A 20,000-nucleotide genomic window follows, 5' to 3' on the forward strand; every position below is an offset into this window, starting at 1 on the left:
GAGGTCATACACTAGTTTCCTGAGGCCATACACTAGTTTCCTGAGGCCATACACTAGCTGCCTGAGGCCATACACTAGTTTCCTGAGGCCATACACTCATGCACTCTGAGGTCATACACTAGTTTCCTGAGGCCATACACTAGCTGCCTGAGGTCACACACTAGTTTCCTGAGGGCATACACTAGCTGCCTGAGGTCATACACTAGTTTCCTGAGGTCATACACTAGCTGCCTGAGGCCATACACTAGTTTCCTGAGGCCATACACTACTTTCCTGAGGCCATACACTAGTTTCCTGAGGCCATACACTAGCTGCCTGAGGTCATACACTAGTTTCCTGAGGTCATACACTAGCTGCCTGAGGTCATACACTAGCTGCCTGAGGTCATACACTAGTTTCCTGAGGTCATACACTAGCTGCCTGAGGTCATACACTAGTTTCCTGAGGTCATACACTAGCTGCCTGAGGTCATACACTAGCTGCCTGAGGTCATACACTAGTTTCCTGAGGTCATACACTAGCTGCCTGAGGTCATACACTAGCTGCCTGAGGTCATACACTAGTTTCCTGAGGTCATACACTAGTTTCCTGAGGTCATACACTAGCTGCCTGAGGTCATACACTAGCTGCCTGAGGTCATACACTAGTTTCCTGAGGTCATACACTAGCTGCCTGAGGTCATACACTAGTTTCCTGAGGCCATACACTAGCTGCCTGAGGTCATACACTAGTTTCCTGAGGCCATACACTAGCTGCCTGAGGTCATACACTAGTTTCCTGAAGCCATACACTAGCTGCCTGAGGTCATACACTAGTTTCCTGAGGTCATACACTAGCTGCCCGAGGTCATACACTAGTTTCCTGAGGCCATACACTAGTTTCCTGAGGCCATACACTAGTTTCCTGAGGCCATACACTAGTTTCCTGAGGCCATACACTAGCTGCCTGAGGTCATACACTAGTTTCCTGAGGTCATACACTAGCTGCCTGAGGTCATACACTAGCTGCCTGAGGTCATACACTAGTTTCCTGAGGTCATACACTAGCTGCCTGAGGTCATACACTAGCTGCCTGAGGTCATACACTAGCTGTGTGAGGTTATTCACTAGTCAGTCTAAGCATCGTAGTTCCTCTGCAGAGGACCTAGTGGGACAGTAATGACCCTGGAGCACGTTTGTGTCGCAGCCACAGAGCTGCACCTGTATGGGCCATTTCACACAACCGAGGAGCCCAGTGTGGCTGTAATGGCTACCTGTGACTCCGGGGTTTGTTTGGTGAGGATAATTACAGTGAAAATGTAAGCTGGCATGAACACAGGCACGTTATATATGTTATCAGCACACAAACCACACACACACACACACACACACACACACACACACACACACACACACACACACACACACACACACACACACACACTTGTATGCAGCATCTTCACCCCCATGCTGGCAGAGTCTTATCCACACACACTTGCATGTTATATGGAGCATGCTGCCAAGCTCTTCACACACACGCCACACCCACATGCTGGATGTTTACCCCCGTGGGGGTGGGGTAGGCTCCTCGCGGACAGCCCCCCCTGCCCCCCCATCTCTGGAGCTGCTGGAGGGGCACGCGCTGTAGAGGGCGCCGGGTCTCCCTGCGGCCCAGGCCGGCGCGCGCCGCTTCACACCTGCGGCCCACGAAGCCGGGCCTGCAGACGCACCTGCCCTCCGCATCACAGCGCTCCGACACGGAGCCCCGCGGAGCGCACTCACACGGCCGGCACGCCTCCCTGTCCCTGTCCCACCAGCAGTCCGGCTACGCCCGCGTCCACACACACCGCAACACACACACGCGCATGGAGAACACACACCACGAAACACAGACACACACACATATATACCGACCCCGAAAAACAGACAAACACCAACAACCACATGTAAGAATACATATACAGACACACATAGATATACAAGCACACATAACGGGCCACGTTCAGAAGAACATACAACAACAGAGAACAGCGCGTCAGTGTGCAAAACTCAGGAAGTGACATCATAATACTTTAGAGAAGGAGGAAGTCCAGACCTAATTCATCAAGACAATCCACACATAAATATCAACAAAACGTAGTTATGAGCATGATAGTGTGTGCAGGTGTGACTGTGTGTGTTTATGTGGGTACGTGTCTATGTGCGCTTGTCTGTGCGCATGTCTGTGTGACTGTGCTTGCATGTGTGCATGTATGTGTTTGCGTGTGTGTACACACGCGATACTCACCATACACTCATCACACTTCCGGCCCACGACATGTTGGCGACACTCACACCGTCCGCTGTACTTATTACACACCTCTGTTATGGACCCATTCCTGTTACACTCACATGCTAGAGAGAGAGAGAGTGAGGGAGAGAGAGAGGGAGTGAGAGAGGGAGAGAGAGTGAGGGAGAGAGAGAGAAAGAGAGAGAGAAAGTGAGGGAGAGGGAGAGAGAGGGAGAGAGATAGAGATAGAGAGAGGACACAGAAAGGCAGTATTACTGACGTGATGTTCACAGAGTTTAGCAGGATGAAGGAGCGGTGTGCCAGTGATCTTTGTTTTGTTATAAAATAGTTCCTGCCATGTAACAACGCCTCACCCTCTCTCTCTTCCCTCTCTCTCTCTTCCCTCTCTCTCTCTTCCCTCTCTCTCTCTTCCCTCTGCGCTCTCATCATTAAAGCACTTCATACGGTTTACACGGCGAGTGACGGCTGTCCTCACTAAAAACACCACGGCTATTCACAGCCTTGTACAGAGACATTACTGCTGCGCCATAAATCAAGTGAGACCTCAGGAGGCCACTGAGTCCTCAGTTCAGGACGAGTTCTCCAAGGCTGAACTGTGTGGTAATGTGTGCACACTGTGTGCTTATACAGAGAAATATCACAAGTCTGTCCTACTTAAACACAACTGTTCTGTTGAAAACATTACAATCGTCTGTAGGCCACAGGTTGATGACACACTGCATTCTAGGACTGCACACACACGCACACGCGTGTGTAAAATACGTAGCAACATGTCCCCATCTGAGTAACACACACTACACTAACACACCCACTACACCTCTCACTGTACAATAATTATTCGGTTAATATATTTACTGTTCTTATTACTGATTTTGTTTTATCTAGCTAAATTATAATTATGTTTCACATTTTTTACTTTTATTATTTTGTTAGTTATGGCTATTAGAACCATTATCATCATCAATAAAACATTAATTATTTCCACAGAACATTTTCAGCTCCAAACTCCAAACCTGATACAGTCACACCATTAAAGCTACTGAAAGAGAGAGAGGGAGAGAGAGGGAGAGAGGGAGAGCTGAAAAAACCAGACACCTAGGGAGAGTGACAGAGAGGGAGGGACAGATGAAGAGATTAGTTTACCCATCCTTTTTTATGACAGAGACAGATCCTGCCTCCATATGGAAAGAAGAAAAAAGGATAATTTCATAAACTGTGTTATGTGTGTTATAAATAACATTTGCTTGTTTCAGATATCTGATCTAAGGGCTCCCACCCTCAGTGTCCCAATGGTCCCTCAGTGTCCCAACAGTCCCTCAGTGTCAGGGCTGGCTCGGATGCCACTCCCTCCACCACCAGGAGGGGCACCCGAGTCAGTCCTAGACTTGCGGGGCGTAATCAGCAATGATCTGTTTCAGCTGTCTGAAGCCTTCTTAAGGAAGCTGTGGGAAACAGATCATTGCTGATTCGTTCGGTTTTGCCCTCGCGCTATCAGCCTGCTCCTTCATTCCCCGAAGTTGCACTCTCCAAGTTACAAGGTGTCTCGTCGCCGCTCTCTCTCTGTCTCTCCTTCTCTTCTTCGAGATTCTATCTCCTGCGTCGTTCTGACCTACCTCAAGTTTTCCCAAGTCTGTTTTTTTCTTCCTGTCTTTATTCTGACTTTATATTTTAGGAAGGGGTTTTGTTTTGCTGCGGCGTTTTTCTGCCTGCTGGCCAGCCACCTTCTCTGGCATCTTTAGTTTCGTTTTCACGTTGCCTGTGTCTGCGCTGTTTAAGTTACGTTTGTTGTTTTGTTTGTTTCTCCCGTCTCCTTACGGTTGAGCTTTATTTTTCACGCGTTGAGTTTTCCGCGTTGGGTTTTGTTTGTCGTTTTGCCGTGCTTCCACGGCTTTCCTTTTATTTTCTCGCGTTGACTTTTCCGCGTTGCTTTCGTTTATTCATTTGGGTTGTGTTTCGTGTTTTAACTCTCGCACTCGCGTTCTGTTCTGACAAACGCGGTTGTGCTGTTAAACGGCACTTGGATCCACCTTTCTTCTATCACTATACGCGGTGAGTACCTCCCAGTACTCCCGCGCTACAGAACGAATCAGCCTGAACATGGATCCAGCCGCTAAGCACGAAACAGCGGAGTTAAGAGCTGCCCTCACTAACCAAGGCGCAACTTAATGACGTTACAGTCGCCATACAGACCCTAGCAGGTTCTGCTGCAGTTTCACCTACACCTCCCGCTAGACCTGTTGAACTCCCTGTTTTAGCTCCACACCTTGAACCTGTTCTTCCGTGTCCACCCCGCTACTCAGGGGATCCTGAGGGGTGCAGAGGATTTTTGCTGCAGTGTTCATTAATATTTGAGCAGCAGCCCTCCAGGTTTCCCTCTGAGCGTGCTAAAGTGGCTTATGTGGTAGCACTGTTGACAGAAAGAGCTCTGGCTTGGGCTACCCCTCTATGGGAAGCACAAGCAGAAGTATGCACTACACACGAGCGTTTTGCCGCAGCTATGAGGAGCGCATTTTACCATCCATCTTCAGGGGGTGTACTCGGGTCTCGTCTCTTGCGCCTAAGACAAGGTAAAATGTCTGTTGCTGATTATTCCCTGGCGTTCAGAACACTAGCCTCAGAAAGCGGATGGGAAGTTGACGCACTCACAGCAATTTATCAGGAAGGGTTAACTGATGAGCTCAAAGATGAGCTGGCACTTCGGGATCCTCCCTCTGATCTCGACGCATTGATCGCTTTCACTGTGCGTCTTGATAATCGTTACCGCGAACGTAGACATGCTAGACGGTTGCAACATCAGGCAGTTACACCTAAGCCTGACACCACACGCGTTGTAGAGCCACGTGAGGCTGTTAACGAGCCGCAGCCTATGCAGCTAGCTCACACACGTCTTTCTAGGCAAGAAAGACAAGCGCGCCTTCAGGAGGGTAGATGCTTGTACTGCGGTAGCGAAGGGCATAAACTCCAAAAATGCCCCGAGCTACAGGGAAAAGGAGCGGTCCGCCAGTAACTGAGGAGGTCCTGGCGGGCCCGGTCTCAAACCCTCCTAGCAATGGTTTATTCATACACGTTTCGCTTACCTGGCGAGGGACAGAAGGGAAACACCTCTTGGCATTTATTGATTCAGGTGCTGCTGCCAATTTTATAGACGTCGCTTTGGCAAAAGAACTGGGGGTTCCGCTTGTTGACCTAGACAAGCCTTTGTCTGTAGCGGCCGTTGATGGACGTGCCTTGACTTCAGGCGAAGTCAATAAGCAGACTATCCCGCTTGACATGAGTATTGGGGGTCACAAAGAACAGCTCGCCCTTTATGTCATTAGCGCGCCCCAGATGCGTCTTATTCTGGGTTTTCCTTGGCTCCAACGCCACAACCCAGAAGTAGATTGGCTTTCCCGTTCAGTCCGTAGTTGGGGAGCCATCTGCAAGGAAACATGCCTAAAGAGCAACCCCAAAACCACTACCAGTCACTCTCCGGACCCTGTTGACCTAACTCAGGTTCCTGCTGTTTACCACGACCTCAGAGAGGTATTCAGCAAGAAAAAGGCTGGCTTCCTTCCTCCTCATAGGGCTCATGACATAGCCATTGAGCTACTGCCAGGCACTAGTCCCCCTAGAGGCCGTCTTTTCTCCCTGGCCGTACCTGAACGTAGAGCCATGGAGACTTATATACAGGAGGCCCTGGCAGCCGGATTCATCCGGCCATCAACCTCTCCCGCTGGAGCAGGGTTTTTCTTTGTGGGGAAAAAAGACGGGGGACTCAGACCTTGTATCGATTACCGGGGGCTTAATAAGATCACGGTCAAGGATCGTCACCCTCTACCCCTCATGGCTACTGCCTTTGAGGCCCTCCAGCAGGCAACAATCTTCACTAAGCTTGATCTGAGAAGTGCCTACAACTTAGTCAGGGTAAGAGAGGGTGACGAGTGGAAGACCGCGTTTATCACACCCTCAGGTCATTATGAGTATCTTGTCATGCCCTTCGGTTTAATGAATGCCCCGGCCGTGTTCCAGCGCTTCATTAACGAAGTACTAAGGGAGGCTCTGGACAGATACGTCTTTGTTTATCTGGATGACATCCTCATCTACAGTAAATCCGAGACCGAACATAGAAAACACGTCCGGCGGGTGCTCCAACTACTCCTCGAAAACCACTTGTTTATTAAACTAGAAAAATCTCTGTTTCATGTCCAGGAAATAGGTTTTCTAGGTTACCGTATCGCCCAGAACACTCTGGCCATGGACCCCTCCAAGGTCCGGGCCGTTGCTCATTGGCCCACTCCTACCTCACTCCGTCTGGTACAGCGTTTTTTAGGGTTCGCCAATTTCTACCGCCGCTTCATTAAGGGTTTCAGTACCCTTGCGGCTCCCCTGATTACTCTCACCAAAAAGAGCCCCGGTCCCTTCGTCTGGACTCCCGAAGCCCAGCGAGCTTTCGAAGACCTGAAAATTCAGTTCACTTCTGAACCAGTGTTATGCATGCCGGATCCCGACCTACCATTCATAGTTGAGGTCGATGCGTCTGACTACGGGGTAGGTGCTGTTCTCTCCCAGAGAACCGGGTCCCCTCCTAAGCTCCATCCGTGTGCGTATTACTCCCATCGCATGTCCCCAGCTGAGCGCAATTATGACGTGGGGGACAAGGAACTCTTGGCCGTCAAATTGGCCCTCGAAGAGTGGAGACACTGGCTGGAGGGGGCTAAGCACCCTTTCCTGGTCTGGACTGACCATAAGAACCTGGCCTACCTCCAGCAGGCCAAGCGTCTGAACCCCAGACAAGCCAGGTGGTCCTTGTTTTTCGGACGCTTTGACTTCACGCTCTCCTACCGTCCGGGCACAAAAAATGCCAAACCTGATGCTCTGTCCCGCCAGTGGGAGTCGCCTCCTGACACCTCTGGGCCTAGCACCGTGCTGCCAGCTTCCAAAATCGTGGCACCCCTGCAGTGGGCCATAGAGACTGAAGTCAAACAAGCGCTCACCAGTGACCCGGGGCCTGGTGGTGGCCCATCCGGTCGTCTCTACGTCCACCCTAGGTTGCGTAAGAAGGTCATGGAGTGGGGTCACACTTCACCATTTGCTGCTCATCCCGGGTCACGACGTACATTGAAACTCCTCCAGGGTAGATTCTGGTGGCCCGGGATGGATCAAGAGGTGACTCGTTTCGTCACCGCCTGCGAGACGTGTACCAGAAACAAGGTGACCCATACCAAACCGGCCGGTTTGTTACGTCCACTGCCTATTCCGTTGAGACCTTGGACGCACGTCGCCTTAGATTTCGTGACCGGGTTGCCTCCCTCTCGAGGTAACACCGCCATTCTGGTCATCGTAGACAGGTTTTCCAAAACCGCAAGGTTTCTGGCCTTGCCTCAGCTCCCCTCGGCCCGGGAGACTGCTTCTCTCTTCCTACACCACATAGTCCGGCACCACGGTTTTCCTACCGACGTGGTGTCCGACAGGGGACCCCAATTCACCAGTCGCTTTTGGGGTTCTTTCCTGAGGCTCTTGGGGGCCAGGGCTAGTTTGTCCTCTGGGTTTCACCCCCAGACTAATGGGCAGACTGAGCGCACCAACCAGGACCTCGAGCAGACGCTTCGGTGTCTGGCTTCCTCCAACCCCTCCTCCTGGTCTGACCAGCTTCTGTGGGCCGAGTATGCCCATAACACCTTGTGGCACTCGGCCCTCGGGATGTCCCCCTTCGAATGCCTCTACGGGTATGCCCCTCCTATGTTCGCTAACCAGGAGGAGGAGGCAGCCGTTCCGGGTGCCCGGGCTTTGGTGCGGCGATGTAGGGTGGCTTGGCGTAAGGCCCGTAAGGCCTTGATGTCTGCCTCCTCCGGCTACTGTCGGAGTGCCGATAAGCACCGCCTTCCTGCCTTGTCGTTTCGCCCGGGTCAGCGCGTCTGGTTGTCCGCCAAGGACCTGCCTGTCCGCGGCGGAACCAAGAAGCTGGCTCCTCGCTACCTGGGCCCCTTCAAGGTGGACAGGCGCACCAACCCGGTCGCTTACCGGTTGGTGCTCCCGCCGTCTATGAAGGTCCACCCGGTTTTTCACGCTTCTCGTCTCCGTCCTGTCTTGTGTAACATGCCCCGTGCTCCTGCCCCGCCGGCTCCCCGCATGGTTGATGGTGGTCCTGTGTACACGGTCAGCCGGTTGTTGGACCACCGCCGTGTTCGGGGTCGGGACCAATACCTGGTTGACTGGACGGGTTATGGCCCAGAGGAACGCTCCTGGGTCCCCGCCTCCCGCATCGTTGATAGGTCCCTTATCCGGGATTTCCGCCGTGACAGGGCCGTCGCGTTGGGCCCGCGTGGTCTCGGGCCTAGAGGGGGGGGCTCTGTCAGGGCTGGCTCGGATGCCACTCCCTCCACCACCAGGAGGGGCACCCGAGTCAGTCCTAGACTTGCGGGGCGTAATCAGCAATGATCTGTTTCAGCTGTCTGAAGCCTTCTTAAGGAAGCTGTGGGAAACAGATCATTGCTGATTCGTTCGGTTTTGCCCTCGCGCTATCAGCCTGCTCCTTCATTCCCCGAAGTTGCACTCTCCAAGTTACAAGGTGTCTCGTCGCCGCTCTCTCTCTGTCTCTCCTTCTCTTCTTCGAGATTCTATCTCCTGCGTCGTTCTGACCTACCTCAAGTTTTCCCAAGTCTGTTTTTTTCTTCCTGTCTTTATTCTGACTTTATATTTTAGGAAGGGGTTTTGTTTTGCTGCGGCGTTTTTCTGCCTGCTGGCCAGCCACCTTCTCTGGCATCTTTAGTTTCGTTTTCACGTTGCCTGTGTCTGCGCTGTTTAAGTTACGTTTGTTGTTTTGTTTGTTTCTCCCGTCTCCTTACGGTTGAGCTTTATTTTTCACGCGTTGAGTTTTCCGCGTTGGGTTTTGTTTGTCGTTTTGCCGTGCTTCCACGGCTTTCCTTTTATTTTCTCGCGTTGACTTTTCCGCGTTGCTTTCGTTTATTCATTTGGGTTGTGTTTCGTGTTTTAACTCTCGCACTCGCGTTCTGTTCTGACAAACGCGGTTGTGCTGTTAAACGGCACTTGGATCCACCTTTCTTCTATCACTATACGCGGTGAGTACCTCCCAGTACTCCCGCGCTACACTCAGTGTCCCAATGGTCCCTCAGTGTCCCAACAGTCCCTCAGTGTCCCAACAGTCCCACCCTTAATGCAGACAACCAATGAAACAACTCCTTGCTTGTGCGTGACGCCTGTTTACACCATGTACTTCACTTTGCAACATCTTTCTTTTTGAAATGTGTATTGATTTTTTTTGTATCAAAACTGATTATGTGTATCTTGCTCTAAATGTGTTTTTATGTACAAAAGAAAAGTGAAAACAGCTGTTTACTTTAAAACTGTCAAAACAGGCAGTAGTCAAAAGTGAACAATAGTGAGAGAGAGCGAGGTAGTGTGTGTGTGTGTGTGTGTGTGTGTGTGTGTGTGTGTGTGTGTGTGTGTGTGTGTGTGTGTGTGTGTGCGTGTGTGTGTGCGCGGGCGTGTGTGTGTGTGCGTGTGTGTGGTTTGTGAAATCAAAAGTTCGGTGCTGCTATACTCACGTCTGCAGTTCTTGGACACAATGGCATCTCCATAGTAACCATCTGCGCAGGTTTCGCAGGTGACTCCGCCATACCCTTCCATACAACGCAGACACACCCCTGTTACCGGGTCACAGCTACGGGGGGCCAATAGGTCCAAATTACCATTACAGTCACACGGACGGCAGGAACCTCCCACAGAACTGGGATGTCCAAAATAACCATTAGCACAGCTGTGGAGGGAGGGAGTGAGGGGGAGAGAGAGAGAGAGAGAGAGAGAGAGAGAGAGAGAGAGAGAGAGAGAGAGAGAGAGAGAGAGAGAGAGAGAGAGAGAGAGAGAGAGAGAGAGAGAGAGAGAATTAGCAGCTTTATTGCCTGTTCCCAGGACTGTGTTGCACTGTGTTCCTTGTTCCTGATGTTACTATCACTTGGGATCACTACATCTATCACCACAGTCCCCTTCTGCTGCTGGTGTAATGAGCACAGTGAGGAGGAACTTGTCAGGAATCCTGACTGTGTGAACTCTGTTTTGTCTGGGCCTGTAAAGCAGATGCATGTTTAAGGTACCGACGTTACCCAACGTCCATCACCAACGTCACCTCCAGGTCACGCGGGAGTGGCATAAGCAGACACTGGAGGATTGGAACAACCGTCATGGATGAATCCAGGTTTGTGGTGCATAAAATGGAGGGACAGCTACTGATGGGCTGTCAAACGCATGAGACCCTCTACGATTCACCTGTGGGCCCAATACAAGCTGGTGGTGGGTGTGCACATGCCTGGGGGGTGTAGTCCTGGGGGTTGTAGTCCTGGGGGTTGTAGTCCTGGGGGATGTAGTCCCAGCATGATGTTTGATCACTTATACCACCGCATGAGTCTCTGAATGCCAACGGGTACTTGGCAATCCCAGCAGATCATGTGCACCTGTGCATGTTGACGTTCTTCCCTGACAGTAATGGTACTTATCAACAGGATAATAGCCCACCGTGGTGCACCATGGTTTCAGGGACACAGTGTCTACAGCAGGGGTGCCCATTACGTCGATCGCGATCTACCGGTCGATCGCAAAGGAAGTGTGGGTAGATCGCATGACATTAAAAAGTAGTGGATGAATCTGCACTGACGGTTGTATTTTGATTGACATACAGGGTAGCCAATCCCCCGTCAACGATCAACACACATTGCTGCCCCCCCCCCCCCCCCCATCAACGATCGACACACGCCGCTAAAAAATAAATAGGTAGATCTTTCCGACTTGGTCATCTTATAAGTAGATCGCAAGCTGAAAACTTGTGGGCACCCCTGGTTTACAGTGTCCTTCTCTGTCCTTCTCGGCCCGACCCGATCTCAATCCAGTGGAGCACGTCTGGGAACACTTGGATTGCCCGGTTCACTATGCTGACCCACAACTCCACAGTCTGAAGGACCTCAGTGCTCTGCTGCAGTTGCAGTGGGCATGAGGGCCTCCAGATACCTTCCGTCACCTGATACAGTCCAGGCCACAATGTCTCGGCAGTGTCTTCCGACCTAAGGCTGGTTATATAATATTCTGATATGATTGTATAAATATGTACGCATAAAAATAGATTGTTGTAATGGGGGGTGAGCGTTAGTTGTTAGTTGTAGTGGGAGGCCATGTGTATGCAGGGGGTGTGTACATTCCCAATGCTATTATTCTCTCTCTGACACGCCCCCTCCAGCATGGCTCCACCCACTCCAGCACTGGCTTTGCCCAGTCAGCTCACTGGCAAACAGATAGCCAAACCAAATGTGATTGGTTGCTTGAATGAAGAACACAGAAAATTCCGTGGCTCTTTGATTGGCTAGAAGAAAACGACTCTGGCCTGTGCTTCAAACATTCTCCCCTTCCCCAAAAAGGGAAGGGTGATTTCGTAGCCATGGAGATACATCTCCAGGCGGAGCCCCTGGAGCTCCTCGGATTGAGGACAGAACTCTGCATGCATGAGAATGAGCCAATCAGCATTATGTAGGCAGACTCATTTGCATACAGACCTGAATCCCTTGAGCTGGTAAAACAAACTGTACCAACATCATCGAAAGAGATATGAAAGGGCCCATAGGAGGTCATTCATATTTAAAATAGCATGAAACACCAAAATACACTAAGCAAGCAAAATGCCATTCTGCGCCACATTTAATTTATAATTAAAATAAATATTAATTTATTGATAAGTATTAATAGATTCCAATATTCTGTATAAAACACTAATCAAATGAGTCATGCCAGTTTTTTTTACGTCTGCTTTAACATCAGGTTTGTTGAGCAAAGGTTGTACAGTGTTCACGCCTCTCATCCGTGGCTTTATGAGCTGTACTCGTGGGTTATAGTGAAACTCTCCAACTGTATCCACTGTCAGATGTAAGAGCCATTTACAGGACACACAGTTTAACACAGGGGAGGGTCATTTCTTAGAGGGCAGTTAACAGCTACGCCCCATCTCCATTCTAAAACACATCTGCTGAATCATAGACACACACACCCACATATACCAACATACAAACATACACCAACACCCTACCACACTCAGCCTACTACATGTACCCACACACACACACACACACACACACACACACACACACACACACACACACACACACACACACACACACACACACACACACACACACAAAGGCTCATGTGCACAGGAATACACACATATACGCACAAGTGCCACAATCACACTGCCACATACAGCAGTCCTTCACTAGCAGTCCTGGGTTTGTCTTTAAATGGAGTGTGTGGAGGGACTATGACATGGTTATTCTTAACCCCAGGTGTCAGGTCCTGCCCCACTGTACCCCACCCACACCCCAACTCCCCCTGTCATGGATGACTGGAACCAGGTGTCTGGGACAGCTGATAAATATAACACCATCCACCAGTTGGACTATAAACATAAAAAAAACTCTCCCACAAACACACATGTTTCCCAACTGTGTGTTGACAAGTAAGTTAGGAGGCATAAATGGCACACTATTTTTGTCAGACCAGCATCATGGGAAAGAGAGACGTAGACACAAAGAGACAGAAAGAAAGTCTGGACATTTTTGAGCTGGACCTTTACAAATGCTCCCTACTGCCCCCTATAGGCCACAAATGCACAGTTTCAGCAGGATATAATCACTGGCAGGGGCGTGAGAGCAGACCCATGCTTGCTCGTGTGCATGTGTGTGTGCATGGCTGTGTGTATTTGTGTGCGCGTCACTGATTCTGAGGTGTCCACACCACTGTTTTTGACTAGCTCTGGTGAGCGGGTGTACCGTCAGATAAAGTTTGGCTGTAAAAAGTAGTCCCCTTCGTTTCTCTTCTGCAGGGTGTCTCTTGAGAAGGGTCATGTTCAGACCCCTCCCTCCTCAGTTAAGTTGGGTCAGCTGCATCTCACCCTCCTAATGGCTGTTGGTCTCCACCACCTCCACTCCATCTCCTTTCTCTCCTCTCATCTATTCTTTCTCCTTTCTCTCCTCCTCATCTATTCTTTCCCCTTTCACCCCTTTCCCCTTTCTCTCCTCCTCATCTTCCCACAATCATTTGCACACACACCCCTCCCCCACCCCCCCTTCTCCATCTGTGCAGAATTAATGACAGGTTAAGAGTAGTGAGGGGAGGGGACAGTGACAGGCTCCACCCCCGGGGACGGCAGAGGGCCCGAAGCCAGGCCACCTCCATCTGTCTGCAGAGGCAGGGTGACAGTCCACAGACCTTTTTTGCCAACCCGACGCTATTTTTTGCCACACCTCTGAGGATTGGTGTGAATGCAAATCTTACACTACTAGCTGAGCCAGAGAGCTAAAGGAGAGGAGAGGATTATGGTACCACTTTTACTTTCAAGCCCAAAATTACACATCTGGTCACCACAGTGTAATGAGTTTAAAAATATAACTCATAAATCTAGAGAAATCAATTGGAGAACCAATAAAAGATCATCGTCACATATCAGTCCAAACACAATTAGCATATCCGCTACTACTTCTGAAAGAATGAGCCAAATATTTCGGTTACCCACTTGAACATGAACGTGAATGGAAATGAGCTCTGAGCACTAATGTCCAAGAGAAATGAACCTTGTGGCAGTAGGCTGCATAGCTAGCTAATACCCAGGAGAAATTAATGCTAAGTCAGGAGGCTGCATAGCTAGCTAATGTCCAGGAGAATTTAACCTTGGGCCAGCTGGCAGCATAGATAGCTAATGTGCAGGAGAATCTAACCTTGGGCCAACTGGCTGCATAGCTAGCTAATGTCCAGGAGAAATGAACCCTGAGTCAACAGACAGTTTAGCTAGTAAACATCCAGGAGAAATTAATCCTGAGCCTGCAAGCTAGATAGCTAGGTAATGTCCAAGATAGATTTTGTCCATTGTATAGTCCATAGCTATCTGTATCGTTGTCACATTCACTAACACTGACCACAGACTGACACCTTCCAAATAAGAAAGCCGTTTGACCACACCCACCAACTGCAAAATTATTTACAGTCCATGAGCTAAGTGGCACTGCAGTCTGAATTTAGCCAACGTTAGATCTGTTATGTAGTTAACATTGATACAGCCCATTGTCAGGTTGTTCCATTGGTCAGACTGTACCACAGTACAGGGGCACATACTGCTAACACCCCTGCTGTCTCCTGCTTTGGTTTAGTCCTTGGGACTCACAGGATCTGCTGACTGTAGCTGCCCCTTTGAATAAGGGGCTAATAAATCAGATGTGTTTCGGTGTGTCACCATTCAACACCTCATGTGTTAAGGCTTAAAATTTACTCGCAGCCTCTGAAGGGAAGCAATGGAGTATCGTGGTGTAGATATGAACCGCTACATCCTGGACTAAGTGAATCCATAAAATCAAGGCCAGATTAGGTTGCACACACACACTAAAAAACAACAACAACCCATAAAACAATGTGTAACACACCCAGACCTAAGAGACGTGCTCACACATGATTAGGCATGAAAACCAATAGAAAAAAATAATTCAAGAAGTTTGCAGGGCAAATATCAAACAAATGCGGTACAGTTTCCTCCAAAGGAGAAAACGGATTTCAGCTTCCTGGCTCAGGGAAAAACACCAGCGCACGTGAAAGGAAACTAGCCCTTTACACTGCAATATTTACACTTAAAATAACAGTTCACAATCAATGATAGAGTTAGGGGTACTCTGTGTAAAACCACTTACTAGGGATCCACCAGTAGAAAGGAAGAACCCTTGGGATATGTACGTTCCCAGTTATTAAATAAAACAATAAGAATGAGAAGTGCTAACCTCCACAACTGTGTTGTTGAAACTAGAGCAGAAGTGTGTCAGGTACAAACCCTGAAGCCGAAGTCTCGCTCTGCCCGCCTACACGTGCTTTACAAATGCAAAACGTTCCCATTTATTCAAGGTGCAGGAGACACCAGAGGTTTTACCTTCATTGTAACAGGAGCTACCTCAAAATTAGATATTTGATGGTGAATATGAAGAACACATGATAGCATGATGCTGTGTTTGAGTACAAGACCAAATTCAGTTTACAAGTTTATAAAAAAAAAAAGAAAAAAACTATTAATATAAAAAACGTATACATAAGGTGGGCCAATGCAATTTCATACATTTACGTTATTTGCTAAATCTGAAAAATGTATTTGCTGGATAAGCTGGACAATGCAGCATTTTAATATTCATCAGACATCAGTTTGTTAGTTGTTGAATCAAAGTTTTGTTAGAAACAAACTGCGGTAATGCAAATGTAAATCTCTCTCTCTGGATTATTCCTAATGTTTACACTGACATAAAATAGACTGAAAACGCAATCTGTAGTCGATATGGACAGTGGCATCTGGTGGGCGGGGTCAACACAGTGGTAGTGGTACGAGGTGGGTGGTGTCAACACAGAGGCAGTGGTACGAGGTGGGCGGGGTCAACACAGAGGCAGTGGTACGAGGTGGGCGGTGTCAACACAGTGGCAGTGATATGAGGTGGGCGGGGTCAACACAGAGGCAGTTGTATGAGGTGGGCGGGGTCAACACAGAGGCAGTGGTACGAGGTGGGTGGGGTTAACACAGGGCAGTGGTACGAGGTGGGTGGAGTCGACAATGGGCATCAGAGTCATATTTGAAAATAGCAGAAATACTGTAATCGTAGGTGTGAGCGTGTTTGTCTGTGTGTGTGTGTGTGTGGTGGAGACCTTATCAAAGACGTAAAAATTGGTTTGGCGCAGAAGCGCTTCCTCGGCTAGTTTGACGTGTACTAATGACCAAAGGCAGATCAAATGTACACACACCTCACAGCAGCGATACAGTGCAGCCGAGCACTGGAATAAACACGCTGCAATACTGTTCCTTCCCTCGTACCAACCCAGACGGGCTGTGGCTGTCCAGACTCACTGACTGCAGTGTGTGCTGCTGCAGACGCATGCCATCCGGTCTAAAAATACCAGGTGACCACGAGAGAGACTGACGTCACTGTACTGTAGGGTGCGAGAGAGACGGAGAAGGTCTCTACTGCGCAAATACTTCACAAGTAGTAGAGAAAGTCTCAGAGGGAACCTTTCAAAGCACATTTCATTGTAATTATAAACTATACTATACAATACTCTACAATACCACACTTTACTATATTATATTATATTATTTTATACTATACTATACTCTAAATTATATATAAAACACACTCTATTTGGACATACAGACCCAGTCAACTTGACACTATCAATTTTGGGCTTAGCACATTTAGCTGCTTCCCCTCACTTCCCTCTTTACCACTTCCACTGAGATTTCTGTGGTGTGTTTAGCCAGTGAATCGCCCACCGATCAATCAGACACATCGATACCTCGACCACAACCGACAGCAGCAAATTCCAAACGCAATCACATTAAACTGGGACTAAGCAGGAGTGCTGTCACTGGGCTATCGAACTGGGTCAGAACTAATTCAAAATAAAAAGTATTTCATTAGTCTTTAGGAAACCGCACTGTACCAAACTTGCTCTCAGTGAGACGACCCGATCGATGTGTCCAGGTAGAACGCACAGGCTGCATTCATCAAACCCCTCACTGCAGCGGGCCTGGTCTGGAGCCAGCTTCTCTCTCTCTCTGTCGTAATTAACACTGGCAAACCACTGATCCCTGACCAGCCTCTGATCAAACTGAGAAGTGTACTGAGTGCTACTGAGGGCACTAGCGGCGTACCCCGTGTCCTGCAGGGGGGGTATTTATAGAGCCGGCTGACGGGAAGAGGCCAGGAGTGTGCAGTGCTTCAAACACGACTCGCCCCCGTTACCCCGAGATCCCAGAGCATCACAGCCACACACCACGCAGTCAGAGCAGACACCAGCTTTGAGGGTGGCCTGTCGCAGGGGTCTGTCAGCCCCGGCCACTGCGCCCGTGGAGGTTTCTGCATCATTAAACCTGAGCTACTGTTCTAACAGCTGAGGAGTTGACTCAGGTGTGTGAGAACTGGGAACTCCAGATTAGGACTGGGACGCCCTGCTGGTTTACAGCAGTCCTCTACTTTAAAAGTATGATATGCTCAAAAGATATGTGTGTGTGTTTGTGTGTGTGTGTGTGTGTGTGTGTGAGTGAGAGAGAGAGATGCTAGAGCTAGCAACAGCACCTACGCGGACTCTTACCTCTCACAGCGGGTCCCTGTGTAGCCTGCTTGGCACTGGTCACAGATCAGCTGACCGTCCTCGTCCTGGACACATGTTGGACTGAAACTGAGGTGTTTTTGAGCGAACGTTGCCGTCAACACAAGAAGAAGAAAAGAGAAAGAGTTAAAAACCACCATCCTTCAGTCCCTTCTGTCCCTCACGAGAACATCTACATCTCTGATACTCTTTACAGACACACACACACACACACACGCACACACACACATACACACACAGAGGGGGGAGAGAGACAGATTCCAAAGATAGCAGGTTAGCTAGCTGGTTATGTGATGAGGAAAAGAAGCTCAAGTTTCTTTGTGTGTATGTGTGTGTGTGTGTGTGTGTGTGTGTGTGTGTGTGTGTGTACGTGTGTATTTAGGGACGTTCAGGAGGGAACGTCTCTTTCTTTAGCCCCTCTGCACAGGGCAGCGGAATGTTCAGCTGCTGGGTTCTGTTGCCTGTGGTGCCAATGAGTGGAGTGGAGGGGTGGAGGGGTGGAGGTGTGGAGGGGTGGAGGGGTGGAGGTGTGGAGTGGAGGGGTGAGCACTAGCCTGTTAGCCACGCCCCTCATGACCCCTGACCCCTGACAGGGATGGTTGCGGACCTATGGGTTGAATCGTGTGTGCTAGAAATGAGGGACGACTGGGGACAGGAAGTGATGTCACTCACTTGTTTGCTGGGTTTTGTAGTGGGCAGGCACATGGCTTGCAGTCGCTGATGGTTCCTTTGGTGGCGTCGCCATAGTAACCAGGTGTGCACACCTCACAGTTTGTACCTGTGGTGTGATGTTTACAGCCCTGTAAAAAGTGCACACACACACACACACACACACACACGCACACACGCACGCACACACACACACACACACACAAACAAAAGAAGGCGATTCCATTTAAATGATGCCACATTTCTGCACAAACTTGCAAACACATCCCTTTCCAACACAGGCACGCATCTACACACAAGATCAGTGTGTGGCAGTTCACCAGTATCAACGACACGGACACAAATTCTCACGTTCACATGGTTCACGCTTCTCCATGAGCTCAGCCTGTTGTGACTCTGCAGCCAATCAGCTGTTCCCATTCCTAACAGCTGACACATATGTCTCCACACACACAGTCAGGAGGAGCGTTACAGAACTACAGACAGAGGAATGGCTTCAGATGCCCCCCAGTGCCAGCACACCTGATGTCCAGCAGATGGCGCCCCAGAGCGCAGTGTGACATAAACAATGGGGAGGGGCAGCCAAGCACACACAACTTTTTTTAATCACCCGCTTAAACCTAGTGCACTGGGGTGGCTGGCATTGGGCTGGGTCACACGCTTCGCCAAACTGTCCCACAGAATAAACTTACACTCCTGAGTGTTTTACTGATGTCCACTCTGTAATTTACATACAGGGGGGAGGAGGTGCAGAGAAGACGAGATACAGATAGTAAACGAGGGAGACAGATAGAGAACGAGACAGACAGAGCATGAGATGGACAGGGAATGAGACAGAGAGAGAACAAGACATAGACAGAATGAGACAGAATGAGACAGACAGAGAACAAGATGGACAGAGAATGAGACATACAGAGAATGAGACATACAGAGAATGAGGCAGAGAGAGAACAAGACAGAGTGATAACCAGACAGACAGAGTGAGACAAAGAACGAGGCAACACTCATATCTCCGGCAATTAAGCTAAATGTGAGAATGTGAGAAGGAGACATTCTGCTAATCTGGCGGCGCTGTGTTGAAGCGTTGGTGTGAAGCTGTGGTGATTCGTAGCTGATTCGTGATGTCAGAAAGCTGGCACCATACAATTTCCCACGAATGTAATTTAACAACTGATGAATTTAAGTTAATGAATTAGTTGATCATTTAAAGTCAAATTGTTAGCCAAATAAAATGAAACCGTCTAAAACAGTTGTTTGTAAGAAAGTAGGAGTTTATGGAAGAATCGGGTCCATGGAAGAAGGCCTACACACACACACACACACACACACACACACACACACACACACACACACACACACACACACACACACACACACACACACCCACATACACACGCAGTGGCGCTCTTCCTTGAAATGAATATATCCTGGTCCTGGACCTGCTGAGCTGGACCGGAGCTGTGACTCCACTCTCACTGGGTTTCTCACCACCCACAGATCAGGCTGAATACTCCACCTAATGCCTGAACAAGGATGTTGTCTGGGAGAGGCTTCACATGGCAAGACACAATACATACAAGTTGAAGACATAACTAAAAGTGACACACTGTTCTATGGGTCCAAGATCATGCAAGGTAACAGGCTGATCATGTGCGTAGTGGGCTGTCACATTCAATTTGATGTCCTGTCAAACACACACACACACACACACACACACACACACACACACACACACACACACACACACACAAACCCTCAGGTCTGGTGTAATTACCAGGCAGTGTCCGGTGAAGTCGTCACAGTGTGATGAGTGTCCGTGGCATTGACAAGGCTCACACACTCCCTGGTGCACAGTGTCGTTAACCCTCCGATAACCTTCGGCACATGCCTGCAAAATACAC

The 20,000-nt window shown here is 49.3% G+C and overlaps 1 protein-coding gene across 1 annotated transcript in view; it reads right to left on the reverse strand.

Annotated features, from left to right (window-relative positions):
- lama2 (laminin, alpha 2) overlaps positions 1-20,000 on the reverse strand; it is a 170,019-nt gene that overhangs the window by 55,882 nt on the left and 94,137 nt on the right. The window contains 5 exon segments of the mRNA XM_077016596.1: positions 2,266-2,372; positions 9,813-10,024; positions 17,413-17,499; positions 18,103-18,230; positions 19,874-19,987. Of these exon segments, the coding sequence (XP_076872711.1) occupies positions 2,266-2,372; positions 9,813-10,024; positions 17,413-17,499; positions 18,103-18,230; positions 19,874-19,987 (648 nt within the window).

Source organism: Brachyhypopomus gauderio, chromosome 9 (genome assembly GCF_052324685.1).
Source record: "Brachyhypopomus gauderio isolate BG-103 chromosome 9, BGAUD_0.2, whole genome shotgun sequence".
Lineage (NCBI taxonomy): Eukaryota > Metazoa > Chordata > Actinopteri > Gymnotiformes > Hypopomidae > Brachyhypopomus > Brachyhypopomus gauderio.